The following is a 23,984-nucleotide window of genomic DNA, read 5'->3' on the forward strand; positions in this document are numbered from 1 at the left end:
TAGAGATTCCTAGAGAGGTGTCCTCTCAGGTAAAAAGTGTTTTTGTTATTTGCGGTTTTTCCATATTCACGGGGGTCTTGTTCCCCTAACCCTAGTGAATATGGAGGGACAACTGTACACCCAGAGATAAATGAAATTTGGCTAATATTGATGGAAAAGAAATCACACACACACATATTCTTCTGTGTGTACCTTTAATAAAATATGTTTGCATAGTTATTTCCAGTTTTCAAAAAACAATAATGATCTCATGCGCAGCATAGGCTGTGTGTGCATGGGGAAACAATGATTATTCCAAAACATTTAATAATAGAAAGTCTTAAAACAAAAGTAATATTAAGGCAACATTCAACACTATAAGATGTAAAGAGTTCAATTTTAATTACATTAAAGCAGCATTATGCTGTAGCAGCCCAAAACACCACTACAACTAGAGGTCTGTCAGCATTCATGTAACAGATTGATTGGAGGCAGCTCATAGCTGGACTGAATAAGATACTGTTTGGCAAATACTGTGATACAAGCAATTAGCAAATCATGATTTGGTGGTGTGATTCATTTTTTAATTGTTATAAAAATCAAAAATTTTGTAACTTTTACATTTCTATTGTAAAGATTTTTTTAAATTTTCTTTTGCTGTTTTATGACCATTAAAATGTCACAAAGTCCCAAGTAAGCTTTTGTGTTCTCTAGAACCCTTTATCAAACTAGATCTTAATTTCTAGGTACAGCTGAAGAACCTCCATTCCTAATTCTCCCCTACTCTTGTGAAAGTCTCATGGCCCTCATATTCCATACTTTTCAAGAAACAATCCTCTTTCTGGAATGGGGACAAATAAACAATTGTGTTACATTGCCTCAATTATATACCGTAATTATCTGTGATTACATGAAAAAGAATCTTAGCCACACACGAAAAGCTGCAAGAGCAAAGCTGTTCATACCTAAAGCTAAAAACCACAATTCAGAGAGGCAATGTATACACACTGAAAAGCTTGGACTTATATACTACAACATTTGGCTTTTTCTTTTGAACAAGCAGATATCCATGCCAGAAAGCAAATTACTTTGGGGACTTACAGAGCTGCTTTATATGTATGATATATGGACAGTTGTTGGGATGCTCCAATTTGGGGCGAGGATGTTCCACTGAATATGTGGATTTAGTAGGGTGTATCTGTTTCTGGAGTCTGTCTTGTGTATACAGACTTAGGGCCTGAACAGACATGCCAAAATAAAGCTGCCTTGGGTCACTTTGGAGGTATGCTGTTTCAATGATACACACATCTTAAGAGGCCAGGAGCTGGGCCAAAGCTGTGCTCCAGTCCTTAGGGCTGGAGTGCAACTTCCAGCCTCTTAGGATGCATGCAGCATTTAAACAGCATACCTCCAAAGTGATCTGTCTGTTCGGGCCTTTTCTCTAACTTGGTGCAGAACATTTCTCCCCCAATTTTGCCTTGAAATTCAGCAGCCATGGCTTCTCAACAAGAAATGTGAGATCTAAAAATGTTTATGCAACAATTACTGAATGATGATCCAATTATCTGATACCTAAACATCTTAGGACCTGCTTCATTTTTTTTCTTTACTTGCTCAACATATTAAAATACAGACAGACAAAGGGAAAGGTGTGGAACTACCAATATTTTTCTTTATGGCAAAAGAATACTGATGCCATGTCATAATGAAAGTATGGTTCCTTTATTAGTAACCAAGGCATAACAAAGAGTGCATTCATTCATTTTTGCAGCACTTTTAAACTAATTGTACTACATGAAATTCATTTATGTTTTGTATACACCTGTTTCACGTAGCCTGAAGGACATTTTATACACAATAATGTTGTGCATGTAGCAAAGTTTATGTACATTGAACCACTGGAAACCATAGGTGTCACTATCTCAGTCACTCATGTGAACAATTTTGGATTTTGGAGTAATTCGGATTTCAGAATGCCAGGTAAAGGAGACACAACCTCACATAAGATTTGACATAAAAATTCAAAACTACATTTCATATGTTTGGCAAAGTATTTCAAAATATAAAATATGTGTGAATATATTTACAGTGCGCCAGTGTCATATGCGAGCATGTTTTATGCGGCTTTCAGCATACGCTGAAAGCCACATGGGGAGGAAGGGTTGGTGCGCACTGCCATGCTGCCACATGCGCGGGCCCCATTACTTTAAATGGGGCTCAAGCACACACGTTATAACTCAGCTGGCTGTGTAATAGTTTTTAACATGATATTTTTTATATTGTTTTTTTTTTCTATGTATGTACTTCAATGTTGAAATTTTAATTTGTACGCCGCTTTGATCATCGTGGAAAAGCGGGATAAAAATAAAATTTATTATTATTATTACATGGGTTTTTATGGTTGTTGAAACCTACGTTATTATGAGACTACATAAACAACAGACTGGCTTACAAGCTGTAACAAGTCACATCTAAAACTAATTTTACTCATTATACTGGTGCTCCATTGTTTGTACCAACAATGTGGTTTGCCACTCAAGGTATATATTATCTTTGAAGAGGGAATTTTTAAAACTTTTTTGTTTCAGACAATAGTGCATTAATAGGATTACTGAAAAAGGATACAATGATTTTAAGAAATTTTGTTTGCTTTTTAATGGAAATATACTGTGACAAATAAAGGCCAAGTTAACCAAAACTAACCAGGTAAACTTTCTCTGGTTTTTATGCTACCAAACAGATTTTGTTTAAACTTCTGTATGGAGCTAAATTCAGGTATTGATAATTTGCAATTCACCCCCCCCCCAACACACACACACACACACACCCAAAAAAAGCCTAGTAGCCATGTATGGACTTAACAGGGGCTTGTTGCTGAGATGGCATAAAAGGAAAGGTGCTCTGGCAAACATTTGTGAGGCCACTCTGCTTTTAATTTATTGTTTATGGCAAGTGGGGTGTACACTGGCAGTGCCAGGGCTGAGATAATAATGTGAAATGCTCTGTTTTCACATGAGACAGAAACATTACTATCCCAGATATTAGCTTGAATTCAAAGATATAGCCATGTTAGTCTGTAGAATAAGTAGGTAGAGAGATCTTGTAGCATCTGAGACTAACTGAAAGAAAGAAATGGGCAGCGTGAACTTTCGTAGACTTCAGTCTACTTCCTCAGATGCATTTGCATTCCTCCAAATGCATCTGAGGAAGTAAACTGAATTCTATGAAAGTTCACGCTGCCAGATATTAGCTTGTCAGTGATATTTTTTAAGTTGCTACATTGCATTGGCAGTCTGTGAGAACAGGCCACAGTTCAGCTTCATTAGTATTTGAACTGATGTAGCATCATGCCATTAGCAAAAAGTTCTACTCTGCACAAAAAAAGAAAACCTCAGGTGAACACTGAGCTGTTTACTATCACCAATAATGGTCATACTTTATTCTGTGATAAATGATCACAGTAAAATACAAGTAAGAAAAGTTAAATCTTAGCATGATTTAGGCACACGACTATTCTGTATTGCACAAATTATTTACCCCTACAATCCATTTCTTGATAAAAGTATACATTCTTTGATAAAAGCCCATTTAAATACACAACCTTTTCACCTTACTTAGGAGGCGATCTCCAATACAATTACTAGCATGTAAGCGCCAATGAACACAGTGAATTTATTACTGAGTAAAAGTGTATAGAATTACATAGGATTGTGATCCTATCCACACTTAGTAGAAAATAATGTCCTAATGAAAATGTGACATATTATAGCAATCATGCCTAGGATTGTACTGCTATGCACAATGCTGAACAAAAGGCTTTACTGGGAGCATAATGTAGATTTGAGCCTTGCTTTCCTTGAGCTGACTGGGCCTCCTCTGCTGCTCCAGCAGCCCCACAGTCTTCTGAAGGATCAGGTCTGTTGGGAAGGGTTTGATGCATCTCATGAGGGATGGATCAACTGCCACAGTCCCAATGATAACAGCAAGGAGTAGGGAACTTTCAAACCTTTCTACACAAATAGCCTTTACCAAGACTCTAAAATGGGACCACAAAAAGCATGCCACAAAACCTGACTGGCCTGCATTTGTTCCCGTCACTACACTCTGTTTTGACACATAGTAAAATGTCATGATATTTCAGAAGAGCAGAGAGTTTTCAAAATTTGTAGCAAATTCTAGGACCTAAGAACCAGAGGACACAGTAGCAACATAAAGTGCATAAAAAGCACGTACGGTTTTATTTTACTTCTGCTCTTTCCCCTCCAACACACTGCCAACGTGGTCATCATCATACATGAAGTGCATTGTGAGATCAATGTATAATAAATCAGCAAAAGAAACATATGGTGCAACATCAAGAGAACACAACTGTCCATGTAATACAGTACAAATAGTAGGTCTTTGTGTGCCTAAAGTTGCACCATGCCAAGAGAGAACTTGACAAGCACACTAATAATTCATCACTGTTCCTAAATAAAGAGAATAGAGGAAACCATATTGGAAAGTGCAGAAAGCCACACAAAGACCCACTAATCAGTTTGCATAAATTTAGTTTGTAACTGTACAGTATAGAATGAAATTTGAAGTCTTGAATGCGTTTAATATTGAAGTGAAGCAAATGATTTTTTTTTCAGAGAGATCTGAGCAGGCTGTCCACCCTGCTTCCATTCTATAGTCAAACTTGGGTAGTGGGTCTCTGAGGTGCTTTCACCCAGGAAGACAACATTGGATCCTTTAAAAAAGAAAAGAAAAGAAAAAAGAAAAAAAGAAAAAGAAAATTAGGAATAAATGACCACAACCAAATTCTCTGAGAGAAAAATTCAAGAAGTGCAAAGACAATAAATTTCTCTTTAATAAAGGTTCTGAAGATGATATGGCCATGCTCTTTCATTCTGCCCTGCGCCCCGCTAACTGCCTATCATTTGGAAGAATATTATCTAGGCAAGAAAATACACTACTGATTTTTAAAATCAGTCAAACACTGCAAAAGCTCATCAATACCTGGCTGCCAACTACTTAACAGGAGAATCTGGGTTCTAGGCAAGTTAATTTTTAAAACTGAATTGCTCGTTGACTTTTTGATACTCAACATTAATACTTAAAATATGTAAAATATTTTTTTCTGGTTATTTAGTAGTATAACCACATGCTATGAAAAATATGGAAAACCATTTGATACTTGGATATTTATTTTCTGCTGTGGGTCACTATCTCAGTTTGAAAGCACATGAAATTGGGCATCCAAATAAATTCTATTCAACAATGAATTAATATATATATCCTATTATCATTAGGACAGCTGTCACATTTGGAGCATGGGGAGAACTTCAGAAAAGTGTTATGGCATTATTCCATTATTAGATTATACCCTTTACACATATATACCCCCACCCATAGAGTAATAGGTCTGCAAGGAAGAGCATACTTTTGATATGTACAGTATAAGGAGCCCTTAATTGGTTAAAGGGTATCATGCATCCACTGCGTGCACTGAACCCGCCCCCCCCCCCCCCCCCGGCTGCAGATGTCTTAATAATACAGTTGGCCCTCCTTATCCACGGATTTTTTTATACAAGGATTCAAGCATCCACGGCTTGAAAATATTTTTAAAAAGTATAAATTTCAAATATCAAACCTTGATTTTCCCATTTTATATACGGGACATCATTTTGCTATGCTATTGTATTAATGGCACTTGAGCATACATAGATTTTGTTATTCATGGTGGTTCTTGGAACCTAACCCCAGTGGATAACAAGAGTCCACTGTAATGGACCTCAAAGTAGGGAGATTATCAGATTATTGGGGGGGGGGGGGGAAGGTAAGAAACAGGCTAAATCACACTAAAGATTTTCAGACGACATCATGCTCATCCAGGATTTATCCCAGGAAGAACCATGAATGCTCCAGCAACAAATCATTCATGGGGAAATTCCGCAAATGGTTTCTCAATAGTGCAAATGAAGCATGATTATGAGAATGTGAAAGTTAATTGTGCTTCATTCGCGCCACTGTGGAAGCAACAATGGATACCCAGAATGCATTGCTGTAGAGGCAATCCGTTCTCCTTGCCAGGATCAGTTTTGAAGTGGATTTCAGTCTTTTTTTGAGGTAAGGGGCACAATTTTGTTTACACTGGAGTAAAACAATATGGTGATGTAATAAATTTTATTTTGTAGTCTTTCATTCTGTGCAGGATGAAAACATGATTTCAATACATGCGCCATAGAGCCGAAACGATCAATTCCATGGAACTAATGATTCATTCATAGATGTGTGAGAATCACAATTGTAATATTATATGGTAACATCACAATAATCTCATTGTGTGACTGTGCAAATATATTTTGCACTATAGCGGCTACTGTTGTGTTAGCTTTCATTACTTTGCTCAACTGACCCTGATGTGATAATTTCCTAGGTTAGAGCTTTGCTGTTTCATTACTGATGCAGGTTTCCTAAGCCCCATTCAGGCATTCAGAATGGGGTTAACCTGAATGCACAAGGAAAGGGAGCAGGTTAGTGCTGTCCTTCTGTCATTACTCTCCACGTATAGAGAGTGACTAGCTGAAAATGACAACACTCTCTATGCATGCAGCCTTTTCTCCTGAATGGAAAGCCTGATTCTTCAGGGTTCCAGACTGTGTGGAAAGGCTCTCCTCTTCAGACAATTGTTATTCCACACATCGGGAGTGATGGCCAGGGTGTGAATGTGCAAGGTTAGCTGGTTTCCTGTCCTCACACATTCAGGATAAACCTGTTTTGAGCACCTGAACTGGGCTCCATTTTTTAAAATAAATATAATCTTTCAAAAGTGGAGGTTCTTCTCTTCAGACAGTTGTTTCTCCACAGGTTGGGCGTGACGGCCAGGGCACGTGTGTGTGTGTAAGGTTTATCTGGTTTGCTGTGAGGTCAGCAGAAAGGAGATGGATCAGAAAATAAAGGAATATTTTCTAGAGAGGCCACTGTTTCCAAAAGAACTTGCCTCTTTAGAGTCATTGTGGTGGTGACTTTTCCCAAACTCTCACAATTATAATAAAACCATCAGTTACAGAAAACATCACAGTTAGAAGATGTATAAGTGTCTAATTAAAAATAATAATTGAAAGCCGCTCTGATAGCCTTTAGGGCTGAAGGGAGGGGTATAAGTACTCTAATAAATAAAATTAAAAAATGTAACAACTTTCTCTGCCTAATTTGAGTATATAATTAGCTCATCAATTTGTATATTAATCTGCACAGAGCCTGAGGTGTCACAGATGATAAAAACAGTTTTTTAAATGTACAAATGGTTTTTATGTCAAACTATGACATGTATACTTTGGCTCTAAGAAATGTCAAGCACAGCCAACATAAAGTGCTCAAGCTACCGTGATGCATTTCTATCTGCTGTATTTGATAGCTTTGGGACGATGAACTATACTATGTGTGATAAAATTTATTTTAAGTACACATTAGTTTTGGAAACCTCCCCACCCCTGGCAAAAGAATGAAATGACAGAGAATGTGACAAACACAAGCCTGTAGTACATTTTGTACATTCCTTTTCCTTGCTGTGCATCCAATTAGGAGACAAAGAAGGAAACACCAGTTTTTGTGACCAATGAAAATCTTTCTCTTTTAACAGATTAAGTAGAGTTCCTTATGAACTGATATAGTACTCAGTTTTGAGATCTTGAATGCAAATATGACTGCAACAAGGAAAAAAAATTCTTCTGGGAGAACATCCTCAGAGATACCTTCCTAAGAGGTTCAAATAATGGTTTGAATGAAGCACACAGAAATTTAGTTCAACTGAGATGGCAAGTGGCAATATTCAATGTCTGTTCTATATATATAATCAACATCTAGTTCCCTTAAATGACTAACATAAAGAGGCCCAAAAAAGGTGAACTTAACCCAAAGTAAAAGTTTGCTGAAATAGAAATTTTAACAAGATGGGTAAAAAGGTTGGCGTGACATATTTTGAAGGTTAAATGCTGGTTCAGGATGTCTACTTTGAATCAGACTAACGTATGTTGATAAAGGATTTGCATGGAATGTGTAGACTACTGAGTGCAAAGCCAGGGTTGATGCATGGTATTTGGTGAGAGGCCTTTGATAAGAGAAAAACTTGGAATGTGGCATAGGTTGCTAATGCATAGTAATGAGATTTTGATGTATTCAGAATTCTTTGTCCTGACTGAATGAATTTTTGTATGTTTACATCCAATAGAATTTTGTCACAGAAAGTCTTTGTTAAGATGTCTATAAAAAGGAGGACTTTACTTTTATTCTTTATCTCAGGGCTTAATTAGGCTCCAAATCCTAAACTGAGATCTTGCTAGCAAAATAAATTGCTTTCTTTACTAAACTGGGTCTTCCTTGCCTGTTTGCTGTTCTGTTCAAGAACCCATCATTTAAATTGGTTTATTAATATTGAATTCTGTAACACAACATCCAAACTGAAAGCTGGCTTATAGTTGGAGGTTTTGAATTGGGGGCACATCTCACTGCAGTAATATAGTTGTCTTGCTGGATGCCAATCATAAGCTGCCAGGATAGAAGGAGCCACAGTGGAAAGTGATCCAAGGTTTGCTATCACTGGCACTTTACAGAGAGCCCAAAAAGGGCGCTCTGCTGGTGCCTGTGTTTGCTGCACCAGGGAACCGCAGTGGACAAACGGCGCGGTTCCCCGGCGCAGCAAAAAGAACCTCAAAAAGCGGGTTCTTTTTGCAGCGCGGAAATGACGCTGAAAGGTGCCAATTGCGCACTTGCAGCATCATTCCCGTGCCACGCCGTGCAGATGCTAAGTGTCCGCTATGTCAAAATGGCGGTGCCCATGTAGAATGGGCGCCGCCATTTTGTACATGCTCGGCACATACTAGGGTTAGGGGCATCCGGAAAGGACGCCCCCTTCCTAACCCTAGTACGTGCCGAGCACGTACTTTTTGGCGGTGTGTAACCCGCCACTGATCCCAACAGCTGAGGCAAATCTAATATCAGAGTCCCAGTACTGTAGTTGAGTTGCCTCAAGTCTGACAATACAGAACCCAATGCTAACTTTCATGGTGGTTTTCTCTTGCTTTTCTTGAAAATAAGGAAAATGGCTCCACATTATCAAGAATAATCTCTACCGAAATCAGTGAGCTGCCATACTAATCTATTTAGTTAAGAGCTTTTTGGACATCTGAGGTATTATGGCTGAAGACTGAATAAATAAGTTTCAGATACCTCCTCTGAAACTGATGGATCTAAACATGAAATACACACATGAAATCTACTGAACAGTGATGCTGCTCCAAGTCTCTCCACTATGGTTTTCAGGACTTCTTTTTCTTCTTCTTCTGATGCACCAAATCAGCCATTTAAAGGGAATAATTGCCTTTCATTCTCTGTTCCTCATGGGAATTATGAAGAAGATGGAAGAATTCTTCAGCAGCACTCATACCATGACATTGGCTCAGCTGTAGCCTAACGCAGAAACAGGTAATTCTCTTGCTTTCTTGACCTTGACGATCATAAGCTGCCAGGATAGATGTTAGGAAATACAGTCCTCCCTCCATTCTTGCGGTTTTGGAACTTGTGTCCCTTGCTTATGCGTGACAAACGAATGGAGGGGGAAATAATGGGGGGTGTGCCTGAGGCGCATGCCTACATGCATGCTCCCATAGCCACATGCCTATATTCAAGCCAATGGGGCTTGAATATATGCAAAACTCCATTTTTGCAAGGGTGTCTGGAATGGATCCCTGCTAAAAAGGAAGGGCAACTATAGTTGAGAGGAAGACTAAAATTTTTTGAAGAATAACACTTCCCAGTCCCACTCACTTACTGGTGCCTGTTACTGGTGAAACTGTTGCAGCCTTCATTGCCTTTTGGAGGGGAAAGGAAACTATAGGTTACTGTGTTGCTATTAATGAGAAAATACTTTGTGTAGGTAGGGGATAAAAAGTTAGTTGCTTCCTCATTCATCTTGCTCAATAGCCGTCTAGGAGAAAGTCCCATTCACCAGGTAGACTTTGCTCCTAGTGAAGACTCAATTTTTTAGTATGGATTCATTCCTCGGATAATGAGTTCTCTTCCACCAGACTTGCAATTCCCCATCAGGAATGTAGAGTACTCACTTCATGATCTTCTCCACCACTGCAGAATACATTCCATACTTGGTGGGCCTATCCATTACTTTATCATATTCTGGTTGACTGGCCCCAAAGGTTGGAGGAATTTTCATTTTAACTCAAAAGCGCACTCAACATGCAGAATATATTTGATAGGAAGTGATACAAACAGCTGTCATAGTGCCAAGAGATAATGGAAGACACTTTATCAGAGTTATAAAGATCAAGAACGAGTTTTCAATAATTTAGTATGTACATTTGCATTGTCAGCAAGGGCAACGTAACATTTTCTTCAGTAATATTGATTGGAGAAAGGTTAAAACCTCTGCTATGGTAATTCTGGAGCACTGACTTTATTTTTTCCCCATTATTTGCTGTGGGCAAATATCAAATTCTCAAATCAAAGTTGCCAGTCTTATTCATGTGTTACTCACACAAATAGGTTGTGTATAGCAAAAGGAGAGGTTGGGTGGGGTGATGCATTTCAGTTGTTTTTATTGCTGCATTGCTCTTTCTCGGTGTTTGACCTAATTTCTGAAGCAGTCAGGTTCCTGTACTTGAAGAGTACCTTGCAAGATTTATAACCTGATGATGTAATCTAACACAAGGATCAACTTTCCACATTTTCTTGCAAGACTTCACTTATTTTCTCCAACACTGAATGCTGGAAGTATCAGTTTGGAAGTGAAAAAGTACCACTGAAAATACAGTGCGCTCTTGCCTTAAGTGGGGATCTGTTACGGACCCCCCCCTGCATAAGGCAAATTCCGTGAATGCTCGAGCTCCATTGAAAACAATGGGGGTCGTGCATGTGGTGAGGCACAGTGCGTGCGCCATAGGTGCACATGCCATTTCCTGTCTGTCATGCAGCTTTCAGTGTAAGCTGAAAGCTGCGTATGGCGCACTCGCACTTTAAGGTTCCTCAGGAATTCTGCACTTTAAGTTTCTGCACTTTAAGGTTCCTCAGGAATTCAAGTATTTAAATTCAAAATTCAAACTGTTCTTAGCATTTTGCTACTTGATTAGCAACTTGTTTTTCAATTCCATGAAGGTTGGCACACAACTGATAACAGGTCATAAAGCAAAAATGTGGGAAGACTATACTTTAAAATTATGTCAGTGTTTGTTTAATAATGGAAGGAGAGAACTTGGAATGTAATTAGCAGAAATTAGTGTTTAAACAACTAAATAGATATTGCTATAGCTACAGCTCTAGAAAACCAATTCTTTACTTTCCTGTTTCTGAAAAGTCACTGAAATGGTTCATTTTAGACTACTGTATTGTAAAAATGTGTACAAGCTGCTGGCTTGTGGTAAAAAACATATTGTCTTCCTGTTGCGTGTCTGTTGCCCCAACACCCAAAACAGAGCACAAGCCAGCTGCATGAGGTGTACCATGAAGCAGCACTTAAATCAAGGGATATTCCTTCTCCATACTACTGTGATTATAAAAAAAAAAGTTTACATAAATTAGATTGATTCTTATTATCCCTTTGCTCTAAAGAAAGAATACAGCACAGCAATAATAAGTTAGTGGCCAACACTAAAAAAGATAACATGATGTATTTAGGCTTCCTGTGCTACTTTTTGAAGTGATACAAATGTTTTAAGAAATCAATGCTATATCTACATAGCAGCTTACACTAAGATGCGGTATGCCCGTGCTTGATCACTATTTTTAGCAGAATCAGTGATTCCCTCCATTTTCCTGCAACTTGCAGGACACCTAAAATCTGCTCTAGATGGTGGGGAAATTCTCAGGAGGGGAAGAATTATTGCCAATAGATAAAGAACTATGTTTTTAGATATGGAAATACATAATTAGATATGGAAGAACACATATCTGGTTCCAGAGTGTTCAAATACATTAAATATGCTGCTTGAGAGTGATAAACATGCTGCAGTTTGGGAAACACTGGCCTGTTACAGACAGCCAAAATAAAGCTGCTTCGAGTCACAGTGGAGGTATGGTGTTTCAATGATGCATGCGTCCTAAGAGTCCAGAAGTCGCACCAAAGCCACGCTCCAGCCCTAAGGACTGGAGTGTGGCTTTGGTGTGGCTTCTGGACTCTTAGGACGCATGCATCATTGAAACACCATACCTCCACTGTGACTCGAAGCAGCTTTATTTTGGCTGTCTGTAACAGGCCACTATCAACATCCAGGGAATGTTCCAAGGTCCAACAAGAGTACAATGAAGTTTCATTTTTCTGAACATGTGACTACACAGAAATATAGGTAAACAAAAGGAAACATGTTAGATATTATTTTTAGTTACACAGCTGCCACCTTGTCCTAATTTTTTGCTGAAAAGGTGGGGAAATCGGATATGCCTGCATCATTCAGGTGCATAGATCAGCACATAAGCAAAGACTCAAGTGTTTATTCAAATATTTCAAGGGACTAAGTTCTAATGTACTAAAAGCACACTGTGAACAATCCACATACAAGCTGAAAAACTTAACCAATCATTGATTTAAAGATGTTTCACTTACACTGTTGACTTGGATCAGAATCTGTAGTCATCTTCACATAATTTGAAGGAAAGAGGCCTGAGATGCCATTGATTTCCCCTTGCCACCAATCTAAGTCATCTTTGTTCAGTACATTAATAAGCTGTCCCTTGGAGAAGCTGAGCTCATCTTCCTTGTTTGCCAAGTAGTCATACATTGCTATCACTTGACATACTGGAAGAAAAAGAAGTCAACAAATTATACAGTGTTAGTTATAGCAGGAACGTGCCAAACTATAGAGGTTTTTCACAAAAAATGGGCTCCATTTCTACTTCTAAATTTCAGTGTTGAACTCATATAAACAAAGAAAAGCTTGCTTTAGCATGAGATTATTCTTCCATAGAGGTTCAGGCTGCTTATTGATTTACAGGATACTATAAAAAATAGGAAAGCTACACATTCCATTTCTGCAGAGAGATGTCAATATCTCAAGACTACATTTTAAAAATGAAGGAAGAACAAGGAATACTGGGAACTCCAGCTCCTCCAACAATGAGAAAGTGCAGGAGACTGGCAAGGGCTGAATTCAGGATTGTTTTTGCAGGAACTCACCTGCTCCAACCAATATTTAACTCTAGTGCTCCTGTCCGTATCAGTCTGGACACGAAAAGGGGCTACTGAGAAGTGAGATAGTAGCTTCTGCACATTCAGATTCCTAAGGTGTGTATGTATGTGCCTTCAAGTCACCTGTTGACCTATGGTGGCCCCATGTATCTCATAGGATTTTCTTAGGCAAGAAATACTCAGAGGTGGTTTTGACAGTTCTTCTCTGAAATAGAGCCAACAGTATCTGGTATCTGTTGGCAGTCTCCCATACAATTACTAACCAGAGCTAACCCTGGTTAACTGCCAAGATCAGACAGAATCTGGTGCCTTTAGAACATTTTGGCCCATCCCTGAGGTACATTAAATTATGCAAAGCATGCCAAGTCAGTTAAAAATACACTGGTTTATGATGGTGCCACTTAGAGTCACTTTGGTTTTTTGAAAGACTATTTATGGTTTAAACTAGATGTATTGGAGGACCCCTGAAATTGCCTTTAAATGGCCAAATGTACCTTTTAAAACCTTAGGGAAGCACACAATTAGTACTTCTATTTTTTTCTAGGATGGGGCATGTCAGGGGGCTTTGGGGAGGCAGTGGGGAACTGAGTGGGCTACCCTTTCCCCACCTCTACCCTAGTACAACAAAGCTTAAGTTTAGGTAACTACTGTAGATTCAAGCAACCACATATTGTTCCTTCATCTAGTCCCACCTCTATTATCCTCCCATTCATTAACTGTATCCTGTCTTCATTTTCTAGATTGTAAGAACCCCAGGACAGAGACAAGTTCTCTTTGTCCTTTGAAAAGAAGTGTAACTCTGGTGAAGAGTTGTCTGCCTGCCTTTTGTTAGTCAGTTGCCCAAGTTCCCTGATCAGCTTGAAAAATAAACCTGAAAATCATACAACATTAAAATATAAAACACAGGCCAAGTTTCTGCATTATTTAGCGCAAAACTTCAGCACATGGAACTACCCTATGTGTGCTGGCTGTGTGCCGTAATAAATGTTGTTGTTGTTGAACTACTCTATGGTCCGAAACACACTGCAGATATAATCCAGTTTGAGACTCCTTTAACTGCCCTGGCTCAATGCTTGGGAATTCTGGGAACTGCAGTTTTGTGAGACATTTAGCCTTCTCTGTAAGAGAGCTGTGGTGCCACAATAAACTACAATTCCCAGGATTCCCTAGCACTGAGGCAGGGCAGTTAAAGTGGCTTGGAAGTGGATTATTTCTGCAGTGTGTTTTAGACCTATGCCTTCCCTCTCACCCCTCCAAATTCCACCTACTGCGGGAGCAACTACTCCATAACCATTTAATGACTAAATAAACTACACTTCACACAATGTGGACCATGAAAAAAACAGGAAGTGGGAGCGACACAGCCTTCAAAACTAGTGTGCCACTACTGAAAAAGCCCTCTACCTAGTAATCTGCTGCCTCACATTCTTTCCTCAGAGAACATATGAAGAAGATCTTAACATCTAGGCAACAATATTCCAGAATATTCACACAGTCTGCTTCCTAAAATGTTCAGGGTTTTGAAAATTAATTGACCACTGGAAGCTGGGGTCAGAAATGAACTGAAACTACTGAAGCACTGACATACTATCATTCTTTAGGCCAGTTCTTATTAAAATTCTGCTGCTGTAGTTTGGATGAGCAGCATTCTGGATTATTTTCAAAGGTACTCTGACAGATAACACATTACACTAATCCCCACATATTGTATACCCACATTAGTCTGTAGAAGCAATATGTAGAGAGAGAATGTAGAGAGATCTTCTACCACCTTTGAGACTAACTGAAAGAAAGAAGTTGGCAGCTTGAGTTTTCGTAGGCTCAAGTCTACTTCCTCAGATACCTTGGGAGGTTAAACTCAAGGACAGGTTGCTTACCTGTAACGGTATTTCTTCGAGTGGTCATCTGCGAATACATACAAATGGGTTTCACTGCGCCTGCGCAGTGCTGTTCGGAACCTACTGGAATCACTGGGCAGAGTTTACTCTGCAACATATTGAAACTTTTTGGCGGTAACTCCGCCCACCCGTTATAAGGCCCCTGCCTTCCCGCTCTTTTCCCCAGTTCCGCAATTTTTCCGCCAAGCAGGCGAAGGAAGAGAGCCAATGAGAGCAGGACACTGAGGGGATGGACGGGTGGGATTTGTATGTATTCGCAGATGACCACTCGAAGAAATACCGTTACAGGTAAGCAACCTGTCCTTCTTCTTCGTGGTCTCTGCGAATCATACAAATGGGTTTAGACTGACAAGCTTAGGTATGTGGCGGAGGGAGTGTCCTGAGACCAAAGCTATGGTAAACCAAAGGTCTATTTATTACAAATAAACACCCTGAACCATAAAGAGTCAGTCTTTTGTTCATGCACAGATAAAATAGCAATAAGTTTGCTGAACCTGAGAAGGGAACAGAGGTCATGCAAGACCGATCCCATAAGACTTGTGCAAATCAACATTCAACAGTATAAACAGTGTAAACTGTATAACACAAATATATCAGTAGTGCAATCAATGCAACCCTGAGACCAACACAGCCCTCCCGAAAGCTGCGTCTCGGATGGCCCTGGTGTCCAACCTGTAATGCTTAATAAAGGTGAGGGGTTGGGACCAGACAGCAGCCTTACAGACATCCTCCAAAGGAATCCCAGACAGGAATGCTGAGGATGCCGCCACAGCTCTTGTGGAATGTGACCGAACCCTGCCAGGGAGAGGTTTGCCCAGCAGTTCATAGCAGAGGTGGATGGTACTAGCCACCCATTTGGAGAACCTCTGCGTAGACACGGGCAACCCCTTCTTCGGTTCCGAGTAGCATTGAAAGAGTCTCTCGGACCGGCTGGAGGCAGCAGTTCTGTCCAGGTAAAACGCCAGCGCCCTCCTGACATCAAGGGAGTGCAGGCGTCGCTCCTCATCCGACGTCGGATCGGATGCTAGAGTGGGCAACACAATGTCCTGGCACATGTGGAAAGCAGACACCACCTTTGGCAAGAAGGTGATGTCCATACGGAGGACCACCTTGTCCTTGTGGAACCTCAGGAATGGTTGGTCCCTCCGTAAGGCACAGAGTTCGCCCGCACGACGGGCAGAGGTGATGGCCACAAGGAAAGCGGTTTTCCAAGTCAACAGTCTCAAGTCCGCTGTGGCCATGGGTTCAAAGGGCTTGGATTGGAGAGCGGACAGTACTGACTCCAAACTCCAAGCCGGTGTTGGTACCGACACAGGAGGATATAGGTTGGCACAACCCTTCAGAAAGCCCTTCACCAAGGGATCCTTAAAGAAAGACACCCTCCCCCCGAACTGATATTTAGCACAAATGGCAGAAAGGTAGCCTTTGATGGATGTGAGGGACAGCCCTTCCTCCAAAAGCGCCATCAAAAACTCCAGCACCACTGGAGTGGAAACCTGTGCAGGAGACAAGCCCTTCTGGTCAAGGAAGAGGCAAAATCTCCTCCATTTCAGGGCATAAGAACGCTGGGTGGAAGGTTTTCTGGCAGCCAGGATCACTGTCCTAACCGATTCAGGCAAGGCGGTCAGGGCCGGATCTTCCAGGCCACCAGCGGCAGGCTCTCGATGTCCGGGTGGAGAATTCGTCCGTCCTGGATCGACAGCAGGTCCGGACGGGGGTCGAGGCAGAGGAAGCATCTCCCGGAGAGGTGGAGAAGGGATGCGAACCACGGTTGTCTCGGCCACCACGGGGTGATCAGGATCGCCTGCGAGCGGTCCGTTGTCATTTTGGACACCACCCTGACGATAAGAGGGAACGGAGGGAAGGCGTAGAGGAGCTCCCCCGTCCAAAGGAAAGCGAATGCGTCTCCAAGGGATCCGTCGAATTGCTTCCTGGAGCAGAACTGGGGACAGTGGCTGTTCCAGCTGGTCGCGAAGAGGTCGATCCGGGGGGTTCCCCACCGATCGAAGAGGCCGCTGACCGTCTCCGGATGGAGCCTCCACTCGTGGCACACCGATGGAGATCTGCTGAGGCGGTCTGCCAGCTCGTTGTCCTCTCCGGGAAGGTGAATCGCCTGGAGGAGGACACGTCTTTGGATGCACCAATCCCAGATGCGGAGCGTGAGGTTGAGCAGGGTCCTGGACCTGGTACCACCTTGCTTGTTGATGTAGTACATCACTGTGGTGTTGTCCGTCCTCAGGAGGACCACTCTTCCTGAGACAGCAAACTCGAATGCCCTCAAAGCCTTCTCCACTGCGAGCATCTCCAAAGCGTTGATGTGGAGGAGCTTGTCTTGTGCGGACCACCTGTCCTTGACGACAAGGTCGAGCAGGTGGGCGCCCCATCCCTCCAGGGATGCATCGGTTGTCAGCGTCAGCTGTGTCTGGGGCTGATGGAAAGGCATCCCGGCGCAGACGTTGGAGCCGTCTAGCCACCATCTGAGGGAAGCGGCTATAGGTCTGGGTACCGTGAGCCACTTTGAAGGTGGGTCCTCCAACGGAAAGAAGACGGAGAGGAACCAGGATTGGAGAGGACGAAGACGCAGTCTCGCCCAGGGGGTGACGAATGTCGTCGATGCCATGTGGCCCAGGGCGACTTGGACGTCTCTGGCTCTTATCCTTCTGTGTGAGATGCACGGCCTGAGGGACGTAGCCAGGGCCTGAAACCGGTCCGGAGGAAGGAAGGCTAGGCAGTTGTCGGAGTCGAGGATGGCCCCGATGAACTTGACCTGTCTGGTCGGCGTGAAGTGGGACTTTTCCTTGTTGACCACCAGCCCGAGGGAATCGAAGAGGCGCAAGGCGAATGAGACTGCCTCGTGTAGCTCTTCCTGGGATTCGGCTGCAAACAGCCAGTCGTCCAGGTAGGGAAAAACCAAGAAGCCCTTCTGATGAAGGTATGCCACCACCGGTGCCATGCACTTCGTGAAGACTCGTGGGGCCATGGCCAAGCCGAACGGGAGCACGTTGTAGTGGTACGAGTCGGAGCCGACAGCGAAGGCGAGGAATCTCCGGTGGGATTCTCGGATCCCGATGTGGAAATAGGCGTCCTTCAGGTCGACAGTTGCGAACCACAGGCCCTGGTGGAGGAGAGGCAGAATGGAGGCCAAGGTTACCATTCGGAAGCGACGGTAGTTCAAAAAGAAGTTCACTTGTCTCAAGTCCAGGATGGGCCTAACGCCACCATCTGCTTTAGGTACGGTGAAGTACCTGGAGAAAAAGGCCCGAGGATGTTGGTCGGGCGGCAAAGGGGAGATTGCCCCCTTACAAAGCAAGGTGCGCACTTCGTCGAGAAGGGTGTCTGAGGGGGGAGTGGACATGAAGGCTTCAGTTGGAGGGAGCTCTTGGAACTCGAGGGCATAACCCCTACGGACGATGTTAAGAACCCACGAGTCCGATGTTATAGAAGCCCAGGCGTTAACATAGGGCCTCAAGATGTCCAAAAAGAAGAGGGGTGAAGGGGAGACGAAGCGCGCTGCGTCCCTTCAGGCTCTCTTCTTCCCCTGGTCGGTATCCTGCCGGCGGGACTTGCGGTACCGAGGCGGGAAGGTGCGACGGCCAGAGGAGGAGGAAGACTGCGAAGGGAAGCGCTGTCTCTGAGAGCCTTGGTGCTGGGGCTGTCGGTCCCGGGAGAAGGTCCCTTGTGACTGACCTTGCGGCTGCCACGGGCGCTGTCGCTTCCGGAACGTAGAAGCCGGTGCTGAGGACATGCCGTGCTTCTTCGCCGCCGCCTTCATCCTGAACTTGCGGTTCAGGCGGTCGTCGGTCTCGGCGTGGAAGAGGCCGGTCCCGTCGAGCGGCATGTCCTCAATGGCCGCTCTAACCGTCGGGTTGAGGTCGGAGGCCCTGAGCCACGCGTGGCGCCGAAGAGCCATGGCAGCTGACATGGACCTCCCGGAGCAGTCCGCCATGTTCCTGGAAGTGGTGATTAGCCAGCTTCCGATGGAGTGCGCCTCGTCTCTGATCTCCACCAGCTGCCTCTGGATGTCATCTGGGACGTCCGGAACCATGGGAGAGATCCGTTCCATGAGGGTTTGGATGTAGGCCCCCGTGCAGGCGGTGTAGTTGGCGGCCTTGACCCCAAGAGCCGAAGCCGAGTAAGCCTTTTTTGCCAGTCCATCAATTTTCTTTGCCTCTTTGTCGACAGGGGAAGTAGCCTGCTTCGGAACGAAGCTGTGCTGGGCTCCCTCCACAATGGCCGAGTTTGGTCTGGGGTGTTCTGCCAACCAGGAGCAACTCGCCGGGGCGACCCTATAGAGGGATTGGACCTTGCGGGAGGGTGCCGATAGGGCGGCCGGAGCATCCCAGGACCTTTTGACGATGGTCTGGAGAGAGGGAAGGAGAGGAAGGCATGGCGGAGTGGGGACCCGTCCATGCACCCTACGCTCTACCGGGTCCTCTGCGTCGTCCCCCGCGGCTGCGAGCTCGATGTCAAGGGCCCGTGACATCCTGACCACGTGCTCTGTGAAGGCCCTGACGTCGTCCGACGGCGAAGAGGGCCCTGGGTTGTGCATCCTCTGAGGGAGGCCGAACCCGAGAGGACATCCTCGTCCGAGGGTGCCTCCGAAGGTGGCAGCGGTTCGTCTTCAGAATCCAGGTCGGAGGAGAGGGGGTCCGTCACCCTGACCTGGGATCTCGGGCGGGCGAAGTCCACTGACGATCGGGAGCGTCTGCGGGATGAGGACGGCGACCTCTCACGTGTACGGAGTGGAGACGGCGACTTCTCGCGTCTACGGGACGGCGATGATGACCTCTCGTAGACCGACACGGTGGGAACCGATCTGGCCGGGTCGGCTCGGTCTACGGGGTGGGGGTTCAGCCTGGTGAACTCCCTCAGGGCTCTGTCCTCCGGCACCGACATGTAGTAGCGGCGCGACTGCACGTCATAGAAGAGGTCCGGGATCCCCTGTATGTGGGCCAAGTGACCTTCATCATCGGTCGCCGGATGGGAAGGAGACCGATGATCAGGAGAGCGAGGGGCGTCATCCGTCCCGTGGATGAAGTCCAAGGCCGGGGGAGGCAGGGATGTAACCGGGGTCCCCTGGTCTACCGGCGTCGGCTCCTGGTATGGAGCTGGCAAGGCGGAGGCGCGGGCCTGTCTGGAGTGGGAGCGCTCCTTGTCCTTTGCCCTCGGCGGGTCGGTGGTGGGTCGATCCTTGGAGGGCTTGGCCTTTTTAGGGGCCGGATCACGGTCAGCCTTGTCATGGTGCCTCTTCTTCCCAGGCTTGGGAGTCTCCTCCGATGGGAAGAACGGGTTGTCCGGGAGGTCCAGGAGGACAGCAGTCGGTGTCGATGATGAAGGCCTCGGGGACCTTGTTCCTTGAACCGGTTCGGTATGCTCGCTAGGCATCGCATGCCGTGGTCCCTTGGATGCCATGGAGGACGAAGGCGAGGCGAGATGGACCTCCGGTTTGGGAGCCTCCTTGGAACGGGGGCCCTCCGATCCCTCCTTTGGCTTGGAGGCCCGTTCGGTACCCTCAGTCCCCGATGGCTTATGGGGGCGATTGGAGTGTTTGTCGGTGGCACTGGGCGGTTTGGAGCCACGGGCCACATCGGAGGTGGTGGAAGGAGTCCCGGCCGGGACACACACCACGCTGGGGACGGCGGCTCTCCCCGATCCCACGCTGGAGACACTTGCCCGAGAAGATGAAGCGGGGGGCGGCAGAGGCGGGACAGAAGAAGACCGCGGACCCCTTTCTTGCAATTTCCCCAGGGCAATCGCCGAAGTAAGCCGGGACTCACGGTTTTTCCGGGCCTGGGAAGAGAGGGATCTGCAGAGTGCGCAGGCCTTGGGGTCGTGGCTTGGACCAAGGCAAAGCAGGCAGGTGGAGTGCGGGTCCTGAACGGGCATCTTGCCCTTGCAAATGTCGCACTTCTTGAAAGCCGCAGGCATTTCAAAGTCGCCAAGTCGATGGGAGATCCGAAAACGAGGTCAACAGCGAAGTTACCAGGGGCGGGAGACAAAGAATGGTCAAGATACAGTCCGAGGTCAAAAACGAAAGTGATTCCAAGCAAGCAAAGCAAGCGAAGGTTCCTCTGAAGCAGCTAGCGCGGCGGAAAAAAGGAACTGGGGAAAAGAGCGGGAAGGCAGGGGCCTTATAACGGGTGGGCGGAGTTACCGCCAAAAAGTTTCAATATGTTGCAGAGTAAACTCTGCCCAGTGATTCCAGTAGGTTCCGAACAGCACTGCGCAGGCGCAGTGAAACCCATTTGTATGATTCGCAGAGACCACGAAGAAGAACTGCTTAATAATAATAATACTAAATAATAAAATATTTATTTATATCCCGCCTCTTCCGTTTGGGGACCGAGATGGGTAACAACAGAGTTTATGATACACAATATAAAAACAATAAAACCCACAAAACCCTGATCCAACCCTCCCTCCCAAACTAAAAAATTAACATAAAACATGATTAAAATATGTAACAATACAACATTACAAGATCATTCTACAATCCACGAATGACGAGGAGATATAGTAGGAAGGGTGGATAGAATTGGTTCTGGGCGGTTATCACTCAGGGAAGGCCTGCTTTGCTTAGGAGCTGGGGGATAGAGGTGTGTGTCAGGGGAGGTTAAACTCTACTACTCTAGTTTGGGGGAAGTCAAAGAATACTGGTTAGATAACCAAAGCATCCAAACCTTAGCAGCCCTGAGAAATGGTGCTGAAGGAAAATCCATGTATGTTTCTGGAATGATCTGGAATCAGCAGGGCTACTTTCTACAACACTGAAAATCTCATTTTGGAGACATACATTGAAGAACAGGGTCTCATCTCATTTGAATAGGTTAACATACCCAAATTTTCATGCAATATTTCTCCCAAAAGAACCTAAATCAAAGAAACCAGATTGAACAACTGAACTCGTGACAGTGGCGGCCAGTGAGAGGATTCATTAGCTGAAACAGGATGGAACAGCTATGCAGTGATCAAGGAAGGAGGAAAGTGCTACTAAAGAAACTACACTTAGAACAGCTGAAGAACCATCTCAGATTTAGACCTTAAATACATATTATCCACAAATGCAGGTATAAGTCTCCACAGATACTTTTGTAAAGAAAAACTGGGACCAAAGTGAGTGGAAAAGAGTGGTAACAGAAGCTGGAGGTCTTCATACAGAGGCTGGATGGCCATCTGTTGGGGATGTTTGATTTGGATTTCCTGCATGGCAGGGGGTTGGACTGGATGGCCCTTGCAGTCTCTTCCAACTTTACGATTCTATGACCACTAGGGAAAAAGCAGCTTGTTAAAATAACTTAGAGGAAAGAAACCATGGGGGAGGAAAAGATTAAGTACTGACACTTGCAATTTCTCCACTCAAAATTGCCAACTTTTTTTTAGTAGTAGCTATTGGGATAAATCTATATGTGTTTGCTGTTGTTAACTGTCCTCAAGTTGTCCTCAGATCATGGTGACCCTGTGAATGAGACTCCTCCAACCCCCCCCCCCCATCCTCAACTGTTCTGCTCAGGTCCTGCAGGTCCATGGGTGTGTACTTTACGGCTCTAAGTGTACTTCAATATATACTTTACCCCTAAATCTAAGAAAAGTCTAAGTAAGTGTTTAGACACCCACCTGGGAGAGCTGCAGGAGTAGTCTTTTCACTGCTCGGACCCAAAAGTTTCACATGAGTAGCAGGAAACCATCCCTTTTGCCTTTTTTTCCCTCTAGCCTGCAAAAAAGAATTTTAAGCTCTCATCAATCAAATGGCAAACAATCCTGGAAGCAGAATTTACAGCTCTTTAAAACACTAAAAGAAAGTTACATTCATTACTAGTATTCAGAGACATAGCTGTGTTAGGCTGGAGTATCAGTATGTGGACAGAATCCTTAAAAAGGTGAAAGCCATGACATGTGTGCTAGACCCTTGTCCTTCCTGCCTTATCAAACAGGGCAGGGGGTGGTGGCTGACTGAGTAAAGGCGATAGTCAATGCCTCCCTTCAACAAGTCAGTGTTCCAACTTGCCTAAAGGAGGCAGTTGTGAGGTTTTTGATGAAAAAGTCCTCCCTGAATCATTCTATAGTAATAATCAGTCAGTGTCCAATGATAATTATTGGGCAATGTATTGCAGTGTGTGGTGGTCTCCCAATGCTAGGGGTTTCTGGATGAAATGGATTGACCCCTAGATCCATTTCAATCTGGTTTCAGGCCTGACTATGGAAAAGAGATAGCTTTAGTCATCTTGGTGGATGATCTATGCAGGGAACTGGACAGAGGGGATGTGTCCCTGATGGTCTTCTTGGACCTCAGTGGCTTTCAGGAGCATCAACCATAGTATCCTTTCGGGTTGCTTCTTTGGGATGGGGCTTGGAGCCATTGTTCTACAGTGGCTCCATTGCTCCTTACAGAGCCAAACCCAGAAAGTGGTCCTGGAAGACTTCTGTTTGCCCCCTGGCCTTTGGCCTGTGGGGTCCCTCAGGGTTCTGTTTTATCCCCTGTGCTATTTAACAAATACATCAAACTACTGGGAAAGGTTGGCCAGAGATTTGGGATACAGTACCATTAATATGAGGATGACACCCAACTCTACTATTCCTTCCCACTCAAATCCGAGGAGGCTGTCCTGATCCCAAACCAGTGTCCGTCATCAGCAATTGACTTCATGGGGGCAAGTAAACTGAAACCTTAATCTAGACAAGACAGAGATGCTCTTGGTCAGCTGGAAGGCAGATCAGGGAACAGTGTGTTAGATGGGGTTATATTTCCCCTGAAGATGCAGGTTCACAGTTTAGGGATATTCCTCGCCTCAGCTTTGAACCTGGAGGCCCAGGTTTCTGCAGTGGCCAGGAGTGCTTTTGAACATTTAACTCTTGTGTGCCATCATCATCCAATCCTTGAGATGCTGGTTCTGGCCACAGTGGTACATGTCTTAGTTATACCCCTGTACATC

General features: G+C 44.4%; 1 protein-coding gene across 5 annotated transcripts in view; it reads right to left on the bottom strand.

Annotated features, from left to right (window-relative positions):
* Window positions 1-23,984, bottom strand: part of LOC149313418 (intersectin-2-like) — a 116,012-nt gene that overhangs the window by 31,559 nt on the left and 60,469 nt on the right. For all 5 annotated transcript variants that reach the window (XM_089519079.1, XM_089519078.1, XM_089519075.1 and 2 more), the window contains 2 exons: window positions 22,669-22,765; window positions 12,575-12,766 (listed from right to left, as the gene is read on the bottom strand). In XM_089519079.1, coding sequence (XP_089375205.1) covers window positions 12,575-12,766; window positions 22,669-22,765 — 289 coding nt within the window. The remainder of the gene's footprint in view (window positions 1-12,574; window positions 12,767-22,668; window positions 22,766-23,984) is intronic.

Source organism: Sceloporus occidentalis, unplaced genomic scaffold (genome assembly GCF_023333645.1).
Source record: "Sceloporus occidentalis isolate IW3139 unplaced genomic scaffold, rSceOcc1.0.p SCAF_4, whole genome shotgun sequence".
Classification (NCBI taxonomy): domain Eukaryota; kingdom Metazoa; phylum Chordata; class Lepidosauria; order Squamata; family Phrynosomatidae; genus Sceloporus; species Sceloporus occidentalis.